Raw genomic sequence first — 15,567 nt, 5'->3', positions numbered from 1 at the left:
TAGTAGAGACAGGGTTTCACCATGTTGGCCAGGCTGGTCTCGAACTCCTGGCCTCAAGTGATCTGCCCACCTTGGCCTCCCAAAGTGCTAGGATTACAGGCATGAGCCACCGTGCCCAGCCTACAAAAATATTGTTTTTAATTAGCCAAGCATGGTGTTACAGACCTGCAGTCCCAGCTACTCAGGTGGTTGAGGGGAAAGGATCGCTTGAGCCCTGAAAGTCAAGGCCACAGTGAGCCATCATCATGCTACTGCACTCCAGCTGGGCAACAGAATGAGACCCTGTCTCAAAACAAAACGACAAAATTATTTTTAAAAATTATAACATTGTTTCAAGAGCGTTTGTTATGTATTTGTCTGGGACCATGCTAACCGTCACTCATATTTATTACATTTACTCCTGACAGCACTGACTGGTTGTGAAAACCAGTCATTGGTTGTAAAATTGGTATTCTTATTTCAGGTATGGCAGAATTGTGATTTAAACCTAGATCTGGTAGTCCTTATCTCTATCAACACACACAAGTAACCCCCACTTTAGAGGTACACTCTACCTTCCCTCATTAAAACCAGCTCTAAAGAGGGGATCTGGTAACAGGCTAGACAGGCGTTCAGGGGATCATGTGTACCCCTGGTTCTTCTTGTGGGTGGAATGATGGAGATAGTGTACAGAGTTTAGGTCTTTTTCAGCAAAGATCTCAAACCCCCGGTGTTCACACCCAACGGTTATATAGTCCCAGCTTTACTCTCAACTCACTGGGTTACTTTAGACACGTGAGTACCCTCGCTGAGAGTCAGTTTCACTGTCCATAAGATGAAGAAGTATGTCTCGGTGGTCTGTGAAATGTCACTGAGGAAAGATGGTCCAGTGCCCCCACGCCACATCGCCTTCAGGGCCGTGCCCCCAACGAAGGCGCCAGGGCCTGGGATACGCCGGAATCTGCGCGGCGCTCACCCAGCTTTCCTGTGCAGAGTGGCCATCGTGGTGGGCGCCCCGCGGACCCTGGGCCCCAGCCAGGAGGAGACGGGCGGCGTGTTCCTGTGCCCCTGGAGGGCCGAGGGCGGCCAGTGCTCCTCGCTGCTCTTTGACCTCCGTGAGTCCCAGGCAAGGCGGGCAAGGGAGGGGCCAGAGGGACGTGGACAGTCGGGCTTCAGCGCCCCACCCCTTCTTGTGCCCTCCAGGTGATGAGACCCGATATGTAGGCTCCCAGACTTTACAAACCTTCAAGGCCCGCCAAGGACTGGGGGCGTCGGTCGTCAGCTGGAGCGACACCATTGTGGTGGGCCCCGCGGTACAGGGCACAGGGAACGGTCGGGGGCAGGGACACGTGGGGCCGGGATGAGCCCAAGTCTCGCGCCCGTCCCCACTCTTCTGTGGCCTTTCTCCAGGCCTGCGCCCCCTGGCAGCACTGGAACGTCCTAGAAAAGACCGAGGAGGCTGAAAAGACGCCCGTTGGCGGCTGTTTTCTGGCTCAGCCGCAGAGCGGCCGCCGCGCCGAGTACTCCCCGTGTCGCGGGAACACCCTGAGCCGCGTTTACTTGGAAAATGATTTTAGTGAGCGCCCGCCACGACCTGGCCCCGCCCACTCGCCACGCCTTAGCCCCGCCCTCCATCGGATCCCGCCCCCGGCGCCCCAGCCCGGGCTTTGGATCTGGCCTCGCCGCGGGGCCCCGCCGGCTCCAGGCCCCGCCCCTGCAGGATCCCTCCCGCGCTCCTCCAGACTCGCGCGCCTCCCTCCACCCCTGCGCTGACTGACCCCTCCTCCTTGCCTCCTGCAGGCGGGGACAGGCGTTACTGTGAAGCGGGCTTCAGCTCCGTGGTCACTCAGGCAAGTGGGGAGCAAAAGTGGAGTGGGGGCGGCCCGCAAACAGGGCCCCCTCTCACCTTCACGGCTTCCCTTCCAGGCTGGGGAGCTGGTGCTTGGGGCTCCTGGCGGCTATTATTTCTTAGGTACGTGCCCATCCGTACACCTCCCTCCCTTCTCGCGGCCCGAGGAGACCCCCGGTGTCTGGGCCCCACACCCCCTGTCCCTCCCGCACCAGGTCTCCTGGCCCAGGCTCCAATTGCGAATATTTTCTCGAGTTACCGCCCGAGCACTCTTTTGTGGCACGTGTCCTCCCAGAGCTTCTCCTTCGACTCCAGCAACCCAGAGTACTTCGACGGCTACTGGGGTAACACCGCCCTTCCAGACTTCCAGCACCCCAAGGGCCACCGCCCACCGCAGACAGTCAGGTCCTGCCCCTGCGGGAGTCTCCGTGCCCACCCCGGCTGGCCGGCCCACCTCCTAGGTCGCTTCCCCGCAGACCGCCCACCTCCCCTGCGCCCACTGCTCCCTTCCGCCGCGGTTTGGGCCGGGCTTGGCTCGCCCGCTGGCCTCCGTTTTTCCATCTGCACGATGCAGAGTTGGAGCTGAGTGGCCTTAACCTCCTCCTTCGTTGCCCTCCGCCCCTTCCCTGCTTCCTCCCCCTGGAAAGACTAATTTGGGCCGTGTCCTCAGGGTACTCGGTGGCCGTGGGCGACTTTGACGGGGATCTCAACACTACAGGCAAGAAATCCACGTAGTCAGGGCGGGGGCTAGGGAGCCCAGCCCGGGGAGGAGCCCCTCTCTGAAATCTCCCCTGTGTAGGGAAATCTTCCTGCATGTAAATCTTCCCTGGGTGCAGAACGGGGAGCGGGAAGTGTGTGGGTTCTAAGGCTCTCATTCCCTGAGCCTGGCTCTCCCTCTCCCCAGAGTATGTCGTCGGTGCCCCCACTAGGAGCTGGACCCTGGGAGCCGTGAGTGCCCACCCACCGGGCATCCCGAAGCCCCTTATCCCAGTCCCCTGACCGCCCTTTCTCACATGGAGCGGGAGGCTGCTTTGGGAACAGGAATGATGCTCTCGCCTGCGCTGTCCCTGCAGGTGGAAATTTTGGACTCCTACTACCAGAGGCTGCACCGGCTGCACGGAGAGCAGGTGGGGGCCAGGTCCCAGTGGGAGTGGCTGGGTGGAGGGGGAACTGAGACTTCAGACTATTTCACAGGAGGTGAGGGCCCATTTCTTAGAGGATGCTGGTCCAGAGGCGTGAGTGATGGTGCTCCTCATCTTGCAGATGGCTTCGTATTTTGGGCACTCAGTAGCTGTCACTGACGTCAACGGGGATGGGTGAGGAGGGACATGCCCCACTCCAACCCAGTTGGGTCGTCAGTTCCCAGAGCTGCCCTTTCCTAGCCCCCTACTCTCACGTGCCCACCGGGGGAACGGGAGACCAAGGCTGGGGGAGACTTGGCCCTAGCCCCAACATGGCCCTGGTCCAGTCCCATGTAACCACCCATCTGGCCCGCAGGAGGCATGACCTGCTGGTGGGCGCTCCACTGTACATGGACAGCCGAGCAGACCGAAAACTGGCAGAAGTGGGGCGTGTGTATTTGTTCCTGCAGCCCCGAGGCTCCCACGTGCTGGGTGCCCCCAGCCTCCTGCTGACTGGCACACAGCTCTATGGGCGATTCGGCTCTGCCATCGCACCCCTGGGCGACCTCGACCGGGATGGCTACAATGGTGAGGGAAGAGAGGAAGCGTACTTGCTGCAGAGGGGTTAACAGCCACACAGAAAGCATGGAGTTGGCCTAGGGCAGCCAGAATCAGGATGGGCTTTCGGCATATAAGTATGTACGTGGCTTAGACACATGGCCTGCTGAGGGAGAGCATGTGGGAGGTATGAAGGAGACTGATTGGGATGTGTTTGCCTTAATCCAGGCAAGAGATGACAACCACCTGGATGTGGATTTATTTTGGTGGTGGAGTTAGAGATAGGAGTGACTTCACAGATATTTAGAACTTGGATTCTCAGGACTTGCTGGGAGACTGAATGTGGGGTGAAGGGAGAGGTTGGAGTTGGGTGCGTGTGATGCCCTCCACTGTCTGGAACTCAGGCCGTCCAGCCGGTGTTGAGGAGAGGTGGGGGATCAGCAGTTTAGCTCTGGACTTGTTGAGCTTGAAGGGCTTGGGTGCTTTAGGTGGAAATATCCAAAGAACAGTTGGGAGTGGTCTCCCCTGCTTACACAAGAGAGATGTGAACGGGAGACAGGGGTTTGGGGAGGGTGGATGAGGTCCTGGGAGCCTGTGAAATGAGAAGAGGCCCAGGATAGATCCCAGGAAGCAAAAGCATTTAGGTGACTCCTGCAGGAGGTGAGTCTGAGGAGATGGAGGAGCATCTGGAGAGGGAGGAGGGAACCCAGGGGTCTGATGTCCCGGGGCTCAAGAAAGAGCTGCGTTAAAGAGCATGCGCAGGAGGAAGTGAGTGTCTCGGCTCCTGCAGCTGCTGCAAGGTACAATTAGATGGGGCTGGAGAAGGGTCCATGGGCTTTAGCAAGGGGATGCTGGGCAAGGTGAGTCACGCCTGTAATTCCAGCTACTCGGGAAATTGAAGCAGGAGATTCGCTTGAACCTGGGAAGTGGAGGTTGCAGTGAGCCAAGATCACACCACTACTGGCCTCCAGCCTAGGCAACAGAACAACAGAGCAAGACTCTGTCTTTAAAAAAAAAAAAAAAAAAAATGTCTAAAAAAAAAAAAAAAACATAAAGAAAAAAAGGCAGGGGGTATTGGTGACAGTGACATAAACTGATTCAGGCCAAGGCAGGGTCAGTAGCCAGAATGTAACTGATTAAGGTATGAATGGAAGTGAAAACTTGGAGGCAGCTAATATAGACAGCTCTTTCAACGGGTTTGTGGCAAAGAGGAATTTGAGGAATAGAAAGAAAAAAAGAACATGTCTGACTATGAGAGGAAAAAGAGAAAAGATGATCACAAAAAAGGGATGCAGGTCAAAGGGAGATTATTTCAATGTGGAAGAACGTGGAGTAGGTTGAATGTGGAGGAAAATGATATTGTGGGGAAATGGGGGGTTGAGCTGGCGGAGGGTCCCTCTGATGCCTCGGGGGTGGGAGGGTGACTGGCCCGGTGTCAGGGTTAAGGAGGGAAACCTCTTCCAGGGTCAAATGGGGAAAGGGGAAAGAAAGTCGGTGTGGGATTATGGCATAACAGTGGGCTGCCTCTCTTCCTGAAGTAAGATGATGTCACCTGCTGAAGGGAGTGGGCAGTTGGGAGCTTGACAGAATGGAGAAGGTTAGAAATAGATGCTAGATGGCCAGGCACGGTGGCTCATGCCTGGAATCCCAGCACTTTGGGAGGTCCAGGCAGGAGGATCGCTTGAGCCTAGGAGTATGAGACCAGCCTGGACAACATAAGGAGATCTTGTCTCTACAAAAAATGTTTTAAATTAGCTAGGCATGGTGGCTGTAGTCCCAACTGCTTGGGAGGCTGAGGTGGGAGGATTGCTTTAGTCCAGAAGGTGGAGGCTGCAGTAAGCCAGGTCAAACCACTTCACTCCAGCCTGAATGATAGTGCAAGACCCTATCTTAAAAATAAAAAAAATTTTACTTGATATATTCTCAGGAATTATGGGTAAAAAATAAATAAAAATAAAAAATTTTGAAAAGGGGGCCTGGGCGCAGTGGCTCACACCTGTAATTCTAGCACTTTGGGAGGCCAAGGTGGGCAGATCACTTGTGGTCAGGAGTTCAAGACCAGCCTGGCCAATGTGGTAAAACCCCGCCTCTACTAAAAATACAAAAATTAGCCGCATGTGGTGGTTCACACCTGTAATCCCAGCTACTGGAGAGGCTGAGGCATGAGAATTACTTGAGTGGGGGAGGCAAAAGTTGTAGTGAGCCGAGATCGCACCACTGCACTCCAGCCTGGGTGACAGAGCGAGACTCAATCTCAAAAAAAAAAAAAAAAAAAAAAAATTTAGAAAAGGGCATAATGATGCTTAATTTTCAGGATTAAGTGAAATATTGTCAATATACTTTCCTCAATAGACAGTGAGAGTTGTCACTGTTTTTATAACAATCCTACTTGGCAGGTCTCTCTCGCACCTGATTGTCACCTCCTGGAGGGCAGGGCAGTGTCTTCTTCACCCAGACTTTGCACCCCTTTCCTGGTCTCCTGGGATGTGCTCAGAAAAGCTCAGCAAAGTTTTACAGTCATCTAGGGAGACCAAATAACAAGCAGCCATTCCCTTTCCATTACTCCTTCCAGACGTTGCAGTGGCTGCCCCCTACGGGGGTCCCAGTGGCCATGGCCAAGTGCTGGTGTTCCTGGGTCAGAGTGAGGGGCTGAGCTCACGTCCCTCCCAGGTCCTGGACAGCCCCTTCCCTACAGGCTCTGCCTTTGGCTTCTCCCTTCGAGGTGCCGTAGACATCGATGACAATGGATACCCAGGTACCTTGGACTGCCTCCAGCTAGAAATGCCCAAGAAAGGCCCTTGGACATTCGCTGGAAGTGTTGAGAGACACAGCCAGAGGCTCATGCCTGGCCTGGTGTGTCCCACTACAGGATGCCAGAGGGGCCAGGCCAAAGCTCCAGTTGGGGAGGTGGTGTGGGGAACCCCTGGGAAGGAGATGAGCATCCCATGCCCTCTCTAATGGCCAATTCTGACCCCTTCCCTGATGTCTGTAGACCTGATCGTGGGAGCTTATGGAGCCAGCCAGGTGGCTGTGTACAGGTGAGTGCTGGCTCCAGGGGCAGGATGGGGAAGGCCCGTGCTATCAGAGGAGGCCAGGCCAGGAGGAGCCACAGTGCCAAAACTACCTCACCACCCCATCCCATCAGAGCCCAGCCAGTGGTGAAGGCCTCTGTCCAGCTACTGGTGCAAGATTCACTGAATCCTGCTGTGAAGAGCTGTGTCCTACCCCAGACCAAGACACCCGTGAGCTGGTGAGGAGGTGGAGGGCATGGGCCTTGACGGATCTGGGACCTCAGAAAGGCCCTAGCCCCTGAGCCCCACTTACGTCTTTGCAGCTTTAACATCCAGATGTGTGTTGGAGCCACCGGACACAACATTCCTCAGAAGCTGTGTGAGTGGCGTGGAGGCGGAGGAGGGGGGCTTGGACTCCCTCAGAGGCTGGCCAGGGAGTTCCTGACTCTTCCATTTGCCCTGTCAGATCTGAATGCTGAGCTGCAGCTGGACCGGCAGAAGCCCCGCCAGGGCCGGCGAGTGCTACTGCTGGACTCTCAGCAGGCGGGCACCACCCTGAACCTGGACCTGAGCGGAAGGCACAGCCCCATCTGCCAAACCACTATGGCCTTCCTTCGAGTACGCCCAGGCAGGGATTGGCAGGGCTGGGTGTGTAGAGCTGGCCTGCTGGACTTGTTCATCCAGCCCTGGGGCATTGAGCTGGGTGCTGTGAGTCCAGGGGTGGTCAGGACACCGCGCCTACTGGCCAGGAGAAGGTGGGATGTGCATAGCAGCAAGATGGCCTGACTCTTGCTCACATCCTAGGATGAGGCAGACTTCCGGGACAAGCTGAGCCCCATCGTGCTCAGCCTCAACGTGTCCCTGCCCCTCAAGGAGGCTGGAATAGCCCCTGCTGTCATACTGCATGGAGACACCCATGTGCAGGAGCAGGTAGGGACAGGGACAGTCGGGTACAGGCAAGGGAGGTGCAGGACCCCTGACAGCAAGTCAGGATTAGGGTTAGTGCCATGTCGTACTGTGAACCCCAAAACCTCAATGTCATTCCAAATCCTAATGAAAACCTCAAAATCCGGCCAGTCACGGTGGCTCACACCTGTAATCCCAGCACTTAAGGAGGCCGAGGAAGGAGATCACCTGAGGTCAGAAGTTCAAGACCAGCCTGACCGACATGGTGAAACCCCATCTCTACTAAAAATACCTAAAAAATTAGCCATCAGGAGGCTGAGGCAGGAGAATTGCCTGAACCCAGGAGGCGGAGGTTGCGGTGAGCCGAGATCGCGCCATTGCACTCCAGCCTGGGTAACAAGAGCAAAACTCTGTCTCAAAAAAAAAAAAAAAAATTAGCCAGGTGTGGTTATGCATGCCTGTAATTCCAGCTACTTGGAAGGCTGAGGCAGGAGAATCACTTGAACCCGGGAGGCTTGCAGTGAGCCAAGATTGCGCCATTGCATTCCAGCCTAGGTGTCAGAGTGAGACTGTCAAAAAAAAAAACAAAAAAAAAAACACCTCAAAATCCCAGTATCTCCTAAGCTCTAATGTAAATTGATGAACGCCGAAATTATCCCAAACCTCCAAATACACCCCAGAGCCTCGATACCATCACCAAACTCCTTTTCGGCCTCGGATCTTCTTACTCCCTAAGCCCCTGTGTGAACCCCCAAGCCCACTATTTTCCTAATCCTGATGTAATCCCCAAACCTCACATGTCCCCAGCTTACCCACACACCCCAATGTGCCCCTCTAGACGAGAATCATCCTGGACTGCGGGGAAGATGATGTGTGCGTGCCCCAGCTTCAGCTCACTGCCAACGTGTGAGGAGGCCTCCCACTCTGCCCGACCCTGGCCCTTTCTGCCATCATACCCGCTCCCCACCTGAGTCCCCCTCTCCTCCCAGGCTCTGGGCCCGGACTCAGGGTCCCTGGCTTCATTTCTCTTTCTCCACAGGACCGGCTCCCCACTCCTAGTTGGAGCAGATAATGTCCTGGAGCTGCAAATGGACGCAGCCAACAAGGGCGAGGGGGCCTACGAAGCCGAGCTTGCCGTGCACCTGCCCCAGGGGGCCCACTACATGCGGGCCCTCAGCAACGTCGAGGTGAGGCCCCCACCCTGGAGCAGTACCCGGGACCTGGGGGCTGCTGCAGGCTCGACTCTCTCATCTCCCTCCCTGAGAGTCCCTCTTCTCTCTTGCTTTGCTGTCAAAGATGTAATATATTATTATTTTTTTAATTTGGAAGAGGAATCCTTGCTAATGGCATAGAATTCCAAAACTCTACTATAAAAACCAGAAAAACAAAAAAGGCTTAGGAACCAAATGTTAACAGGAACCTCTGTTCACATGTGCTGGATTTCCTTCCAGTCTTTTTCTCAATATTGACTGGCACTCACATAAGTATATATTTATTTTTTATGTTTGTTAATGAAGTTTATAATAATGGGGTCATACTCTGATGTTTTGTGTTTTTTATTTCCAAAATGAAAATTCATGAAAGGTAATAGTGCTACAGCAATGCGCACACTAGCATGTGACAGTCCCTTGAGGTCTCACCCCAAGAAACCTGCCTCCCTACCTTGGCACACAAATCTCTCCAGACCTTCCAAGGGACCTTAAATATATATATGATGCTCTGTAACCAACTTCTTTCTTGGGACTGCCTTCCTGAAGGGCTTTGAGAGACTCATCTGTAATCAGAAGAAGGAGAATGAGACCAGCGTGGTGCTGTGTGAGCTGGGCAACCCCATGAAGAAGAACGCTCAGGTGAGGCTGCTGGGTCGTGGTGCCAAGTCTCCACTGGGGACTTGTGAACAACCAGATTTTAGGGGTGAGGTTTTAGAACCACATAGTTCTGGGCCAGAACCTTGGTCCTCACACTCCCTTGCCACATGTCCTTGGGTGAGTGACTTTCCCTCTCTGAGCCCCTTTACCCAGTGGGCTTCCAAGTAAAATAGAAATAATGGTGACCTGTTGGGTGCGGTGGCTCATTCCTGTAATCCCAGCACTTTGGGAGGCCGAGGTGGGCGGATCACCTGAGGTCAGGAGTTCGAGACCAGCCTGGCCAATATGGTGAAACCCCGCCGTCTCTACTAAAAATGCAAAAATTAACTGGGTGTGGTGGGAGGGGCCTGTAATTCCAGCTACTTGGGAGGCTGAGGCAAGAGAGTCGCTTGAACCGGGGAGGTGGAGGTTGCAGTGAGCCAAGATCACGCCACTGCACTCCAGCCTGGGTGACAGTGTGAGACTCCATCTTGAAAAAAAAAAAAAGAAAAAAAATACAGTGATGTTGGAGTGTGAGGACTGGAGTCTATGTTCAGGGCAGGGCTGCCTGAAGTGGGCATTTAGGCAGTGATCTTGGCCCTCCTTGTCTCCCAGATAGGAATCATGATGTTGGTGAGTGTGGGGAATCTGGAAGAGGCTGGAGAGTCTGTGTCCTTCCAGCTGCAGATCCGGAGGTACTGACCTGGCAAGCACGCCTACCCACCATCCTTCCCCTGTCTGACCCCCATGCAGAGCCCCTCAGGTCCCTTCCATACAGAAGGGTCTGTCGAGGATGGGCGAGGTGGCTCACACCTGTAATCCCAGCACTTTGAGAGGCTGGATCAGTGGAGATCAGAAGTTGGAGACCAGCCTGCCCAACATGGTGGAACCCCATCTCTACTAAAAGTACAAAAATTAGCATGGCGTGGTGGTGTATGCCTACAATCCCAGCTACTCAGGAGGCTGAGGCAGGAGAATCACTTGAACCGAACCCAGGAGGTGGAGGTTGCGGTGAGCCAAGACTGGGCTACTGCACTCCAGCCTGGGTGACAGAGTGAGACTCCATCTCAAAAAAAAGGTCTTTTGAGAAAGCCTGGTTCCCATTCTTCCTCAGAGACTGTGTCTGAGTCTTAGAGCCCTACAGGAAGTTCTTTGTCAAGTCTCACTTCAGTGTGGCATGCTGTTTGTATAATTAGTTCTCTCTGAACTCTAAAATTCTGGCCTCATCCCCAGAGAGTCACTGGGTTGGTGTCTGTGGCCCGGTTTCTTCTCATCCCCTCCCCTCTAGCAAGAACAGCCAGAATCCAAACAGCAAGATGGTGCTCCTGGAGGTGCTAGTCCGGGCAGAGGCCCAAGTGGAGCTTCGAGGGTGAGAGGCCAGGGGTGGAGAAGGGAGGTGGCAGACAGGGCTCTAAACTCCAGGGGGCACTGGGGACCCCCACAGGCCAGTCAGGCCATCACACTCTCTTGGGGGTCTTGGGCACCTGTAGGAACTCCTTTCCAGCCTCCCTGGTGGTGGCGGCAGAAGAAGGTGACAGGGAGCAGAACAGCTTGGTCAGCTGGGGACCCAAAGTGGAGCATACCTATGAGGTAGGGAAGCGCCTCGCGTCCCGGGCTGGGCTGCGCGGGTCCTCAGAGCCGCGGGTGAGGCGCCCAGCTCCTGCACCCTGTCACCACCAACCGCCAGCTCCACAACAATGGCCCTGGGACTGTGAACGGCCTTCACCTCCGCATCCACCTCCCCGGGCAGTCCCAGCCCTCCGACCTGCTCTACATCGTGGATCTACAGCCCCAGGGGGGCCTTCAGTGCTCCCCACAGCCTCCCATCAACCCCCTCCAGGTGAGAGCTGGGTGGAAGAAAGAGCTGTGAGGGGGTGCCCAGACTAGCCACCAGGCACCTCTGTGGGCTGGGGTCCGGGGGAGACCTGGGCCTGACGGCTCCTTTGCCCCACCAGCTGGACTGGGGGCTGCCCACCGCCAGCCCCTCCCCCATCCACCCAGCCCATCACAAGCGGGATCGCAGACAGATCGTCCTGCCAGAGACCGGGCAGCCCTCGAGGCTTCGGGATCCCGTTCTCGTGGTGAGCAGGCTCTCTGGTCTCCAGCGGGGCCTCTCGGGGGCCAACGGGCAGAGAGGATGGGAGGAGGGCGGGGGGTCCGGGTGTGTCGTGAGCCTCCGTGGGTCATGCTTGGTCCCAGGGAGCACTTCAAGTGAAAGTTGAGGAGCATGCCGGCTTGTGTCTGGGGGGAGCTGGGAGATAGCAGCACTTTTTTTAAGCTTTCCAGTACGTTAAGGAAAATAAAAACAATGAAAGGTCATCATAGATCTGGGCATTGTGCTAGGGGGGATGACCCCTCCCTGCATCTCTGGGACTACCTGAGCAAGCCCGTGGGGAGAGGGCATGCAAAGCTTGTATCCAAGGCCCTTCCTGATGGGAAGGCCACTGCTTCCTGAACCCCCAGCCCCCTCTGCTTTGGGTCCAGGGGGTAAGGGGGTGAGGGGGTGATGGGATAATGGGGTGATGGGCCAGGACAAGCTGGGGACTGACGACGCCTCTCCTCAGAGCTGCGATTCGGCGCCCTGTACTGTGGTGGAGTGTGACCTGCAGGAGATGGTGCGCGGGCAGCGGGCCATGGTCACCATGCTGGCCTTCCTGTGGCTCCCCAGCCTCCGCCAGGTGGGGCGTGCGTGGGGGGCGGGGCCGGGCCTTCTGGGTGGGGACCACTTTGCTCTGGGGAGGAGTGGGGGCTTGGTGTGGGAGGGCAGGAGGAGAGCAAAGGTTTACTTTGGGGGATTGCAGCGGGATTAGGCCAGAGGCAGGGCTTCCCCGCCGGGAGTGTGGGGCCTGGACTCCTGCAACCAATAGGCCTCCTGTGGCGTGTGGGTGTAAACAGCTTTCAACCCCAACCCGTCCAGAAGCCACTGGATCAGTTTGTGCTGCAGTCACACGCATGGTTCAACGTGTCCTCCCTCCCCTATGCTGTGCCCACGCTCAGCCTGCCCCGAGGGCAAGCTCAGGTGAGTGTGGGGGTATGGAGCAGAGACCAGACCTGCAGGACCCATTGTCCCCTAGTCAGTGCCCAGCCAGGAGGGTCTGAGGGGTGGTCGGGTGTGGCTGGAGGTCACCAGCCCAAGATTTGAGTCTTTGTGAAGGGCAGGTGTCAAGGTGACTGAGGAGATGCGTGGGTTTGCCTCCAGGTGCGGACTCAGCTGCTCCGGGCCTTGGAGGAGAGGGCCATTCCGATCTGGTGGGTGCTGGTGGGTGTGCTGGGAGGCCTGCTGCTGCTCACCCTTCTGGTTCTGGCCATGTGGAAGGTGAGGTGTGAAGGCTGGTGGAGTCCCCAGTGGGGCACAGGGAGTCAAGGAGAGAGGGTGGCCCACCCAAGTGTGTGATCCAGGGACCAGGGATCTATGTCTCGGCTGGGTGTGGTGGCCCACATCTGTAATCCCAGCACGTTGGGAGGCTGAGGTGGGCAGATCACCTGAGGTCAGAAATTTGAGACTAGCCTGGCCAACATAGCAAAACCCTGTCTCTACTAAAAATACCAAAATTAGCCAAGCATGGTGATAAATGCCTATAATCTTAGTTACTTGGGAGGCTGAGGCAGTAGAATCACATGAACCTGAGAGGCAGAGGTTGCAGTGAGCCAAGATCACTCGACTGCACTCCAGCCTGGGCGACAGAGCAAGCCCCCATCTCAACAACAACAACAAAAAAGACCAAAAAAGATAAAATAAACAAAAATGTCATTCTCCAGGGAACCCTTACAGGCACATACCCCTGGAAAGGATAGCACCTGAAATTCTGAAGCCTTTAGACACCCCCACCACCAAGAAGAGTCAGAGAGTTTCGAGGGTGTAGAGGGTGTAAGTCCTGCCTTCAGGAAAATCTGGCTGCTCCCGAGGACAAGACACATGTCCTCCTAGCCCTGTCCTTCCCCTTGAGTGAGGCAAGAGGCCCAAGGACTGGTCTAGACCCTACTCCTCCCTTCCTATGTGGCTCTGGAGGGTCGCTTGCTCCTCTGCACCTGGAGACATGCTCGAGCCCTGGGAAGACATGGTGCTTTTAGGGGAATCACATACTGGACCCACGGTAATCAAATCCATATCATCATAGGATTGAGCCATGGAGACACAAACTTCAGTATAAGAAAAATTCCAGGTGGGGGCCACGCACGGTGGAGCATTTGAGGCCAGGAGTTTGGGACCAGTCTGGGCAACATAGCGAGACCCCATCTCTTTTCTTCTTCTTCTTCTTTTTTTTTTTTTTAAGACCAGGTTTCACCATATTGGTCGGGCTGGTCTCAAACTCCTGACCTCAGGTGATCCACCTGCCTCAGCCTCTCAAAGTGCTGGGATTATAGGCGTGAGCCACCGAGCCCAGCTGACACCTCATCTCTACAAAAAAAAAATTTTAATTAGTCGTGGTAGTCCACACCTGTAGTCCCAGCACTTGGGAGGCTAAGGGGTGAGAGGATTACCTGGGCGACGGAGCGAGACCCTGTCTCTAAAAATAAAATAAAAAATAAAATTTCAGAGGCCAGGCATAGTTGTTCACGACTGTAATCCCAGCACGTTGGGAGGCCAAGGCAGGCAGATCACCTGAGGTCAGGAGTTTTGAGACCAGCCTGGCCAACATGGCGAAACCTCATGAAACTCTGTCTTTACTAAAAATTAGCTGGGCGTGGTGGCACACGCCTGTAAACCCTCAGGAGGCTGAGGCATGAGAATTGTTTGAACTCAGGAGGCGGAGGCTGCATTGAGCCGAGATTGAACCACTGCACTCCAGCGTGGGTGACAGAGCGAGACTCCGTCTAAAAAAAAAGAGACAAAGAAAAAACTCAGGGGAAAAAAAAATTGAACAATTTGTTCCATGCATTATCTCTAAATGTCAAAAGGCATTTGTAAGTACAGCAGGGTTCGTGTTCCGCGCTGGTCCAGGGAGGTCCTCATGGCTAGCATAGTTCCTCACACGTGCTCTGGGGCCTACAGATTATCTCTATACCCTGACCCTGGCCCCGTGCACCCCCAGGTCGGCTTCTTCAAGCGGAAACGGCCACCCCTGGAAGAAGATGATGAAGAGGAGGAGTGATGGTGCAGCCTGCCCTCTGTTCTAGCAGGAAGGCTGGGCGTGCGACCAGCACCCCTCCTTTTCCTACGAGTTGCCTCCAAGCTTTGGGTTGGGGCTGTTCTGGAGGGCCCCTTGGTGTCATTCCACTCCCAACAAAGCTGGGCCACCCCCTTCTGCTACCCAATAAAGAGGCTGAGCCCCGATGCTGATGCAGGGCTGCTTCCTTTTGGAACCAGAGGACAGGGGACCAAAGGAATGTTTGGGACAGGGACCTAGGGCTGGTGGAAGTGTGAGCAGAGAGGGTCTCTGCTGCAGAAAAGTTTGCAAATCACTCTTTGGGGAGTGTTGGGGAATACAGAGTTGAGGTGGCAGGTGTAAGGGAAAACAGGGAGAAAGGGTGGCAGGACCTCAAGGAAGATGGGAGGGGGATGAACATGTCTAAGGGGGGGTGAGATGGGGGTAGGAGCATCAGAGAAGGCAGGCTGTGTCCCTGGTGGGCAGCTTGATTGACTGATTGTTTATATTTTTTGAGATAGAGTCTCGCTCTGTCGCCCAGGCTGCAGTGCAGTGGCTCGATCTTGTCTCACTACAACCTCCGCCTCCCAGGTTCAAGTCATTCTCCTACTTCAGCCTCCCAAGTAGCTGGGATTACAGGTGCCCACCACCAAGCCCAACTAATTTTTGGATTTTTAGTAGAGACGGGGTTTGACCACGTTGGCCAGGCTGGTCTCGAACTACTAACCTCAGATGATCCGTCCGCCTCAGCCTCCCAAAGTGCTGGGATTACACCCACCATGCCCAGCCTTACAGTATTTATTTATTTCTGAGACAGAGTCTCACTCTTGCCCAGGCTGGAGTGCTGTGGTGCAATATTGGCTCACTGCAACCTCCACCTCGCAGGTTCAAGCAATTCTCCTGCCTTAGCCTCCTGAGTAGCTGGGATTACAGGCACACCACCAAGCCCAGCTAATTTTTGTATTTTTAGTAGAGATGGGGTTTCACCATGTTGGCCAGGCTGGTCTTGAACTCCTGGCCTCAGGTGATCCACCCACCTCAGCCTCCCAAAGTGCTGGGATTACAGGTGTGAGCCACCCCACCCAGCCAGGGCAGCTTTAAATATTATATTTGTTACAATTTCAGAGGGGTAAACTTCACAATGACCTGAGGCTTGGAAAAATAACATGTTCTCCCTGCCTTCCTATTAAAAAAAAAAAAAAAAAAAGC

General features: G+C 55.1%; 1 protein-coding gene across 2 annotated transcripts in view; it reads left to right on the top strand.

The window, feature by feature from the left end:
* ITGA2B (integrin subunit alpha 2b) overlaps positions 1-14,549 on the top strand; it is an 18,090-nt gene extending 3,541 nt beyond the window's left edge. The window contains exons 2-31 of one of the 2 annotated variants that reach the window (XM_017516092.2): positions 973-1,094; positions 1,183-1,280; positions 1,390-1,555; positions 1,780-1,829; positions 1,906-1,951; positions 2,044-2,172; positions 2,499-2,546; positions 2,733-2,776; positions 2,902-2,955; positions 3,092-3,144; positions 3,326-3,537; positions 6,080-6,262; positions 6,500-6,545; positions 6,653-6,757; positions 6,842-6,897; positions 6,985-7,136; positions 7,323-7,448; positions 8,263-8,330; positions 8,464-8,611; positions 9,182-9,274; positions 9,887-9,966; positions 10,560-10,640; positions 10,762-10,861; positions 10,959-11,111; positions 11,227-11,352; positions 11,836-11,949; positions 12,189-12,290; positions 12,471-12,587; positions 14,305-14,394; positions 14,443-14,549. In XM_017516092.2, coding sequence (XP_017371581.1) covers positions 973-1,094; positions 1,183-1,280; positions 1,390-1,555; positions 1,780-1,829; positions 1,906-1,951; positions 2,044-2,172; positions 2,499-2,546; positions 2,733-2,776; positions 2,902-2,955; positions 3,092-3,144; positions 3,326-3,537; positions 6,080-6,262; positions 6,500-6,545; positions 6,653-6,757; positions 6,842-6,897; positions 6,985-7,136; positions 7,323-7,448; positions 8,263-8,330; positions 8,464-8,611; positions 9,182-9,274; positions 9,887-9,966; positions 10,560-10,640; positions 10,762-10,861; positions 10,959-11,111; positions 11,227-11,352; positions 11,836-11,949; positions 12,189-12,290; positions 12,471-12,587; positions 14,305-14,364 — 2,932 coding nt within the window. In that variant the 3' untranslated portion in view covers positions 14,365-14,394; positions 14,443-14,549. Of the gene's footprint in view, positions 1-972; positions 1,095-1,182; positions 1,281-1,389; positions 1,556-1,779; positions 1,830-1,905; positions 1,952-2,043; positions 2,173-2,498; positions 2,547-2,732; positions 2,777-2,901; positions 2,956-3,091; positions 3,145-3,325; positions 3,538-6,079; positions 6,263-6,499; positions 6,546-6,652; positions 6,758-6,841; positions 6,898-6,984; positions 7,137-7,322; positions 7,449-8,262; positions 8,331-8,463; positions 8,612-9,181; positions 9,275-9,886; positions 9,967-10,559; positions 10,641-10,761; positions 10,862-10,958; positions 11,112-11,226; positions 11,353-11,835; positions 11,950-12,188; positions 12,291-12,470; positions 12,588-14,304 lie in introns of both variants that reach the window. The other variant, XM_037734093.1, reaches the window with a different exon arrangement.
* The last annotated feature ends 1,018 nt before the right edge of the window (positions 14,550-15,567 follow it).

Source organism: Cebus imitator, unplaced genomic scaffold, assembly GCF_001604975.1.
Source record: "Cebus imitator isolate Cc_AM_T3 unplaced genomic scaffold, Cebus_imitator-1.0 Scaffold573, whole genome shotgun sequence".
Lineage (NCBI taxonomy): Eukaryota > Metazoa > Chordata > Mammalia > Primates > Cebidae > Cebus > Cebus imitator.
The sequence above is the reverse complement of the archived record's forward strand: the minus strand, read 5'-3'. Positions and strand labels throughout refer to the sequence as shown.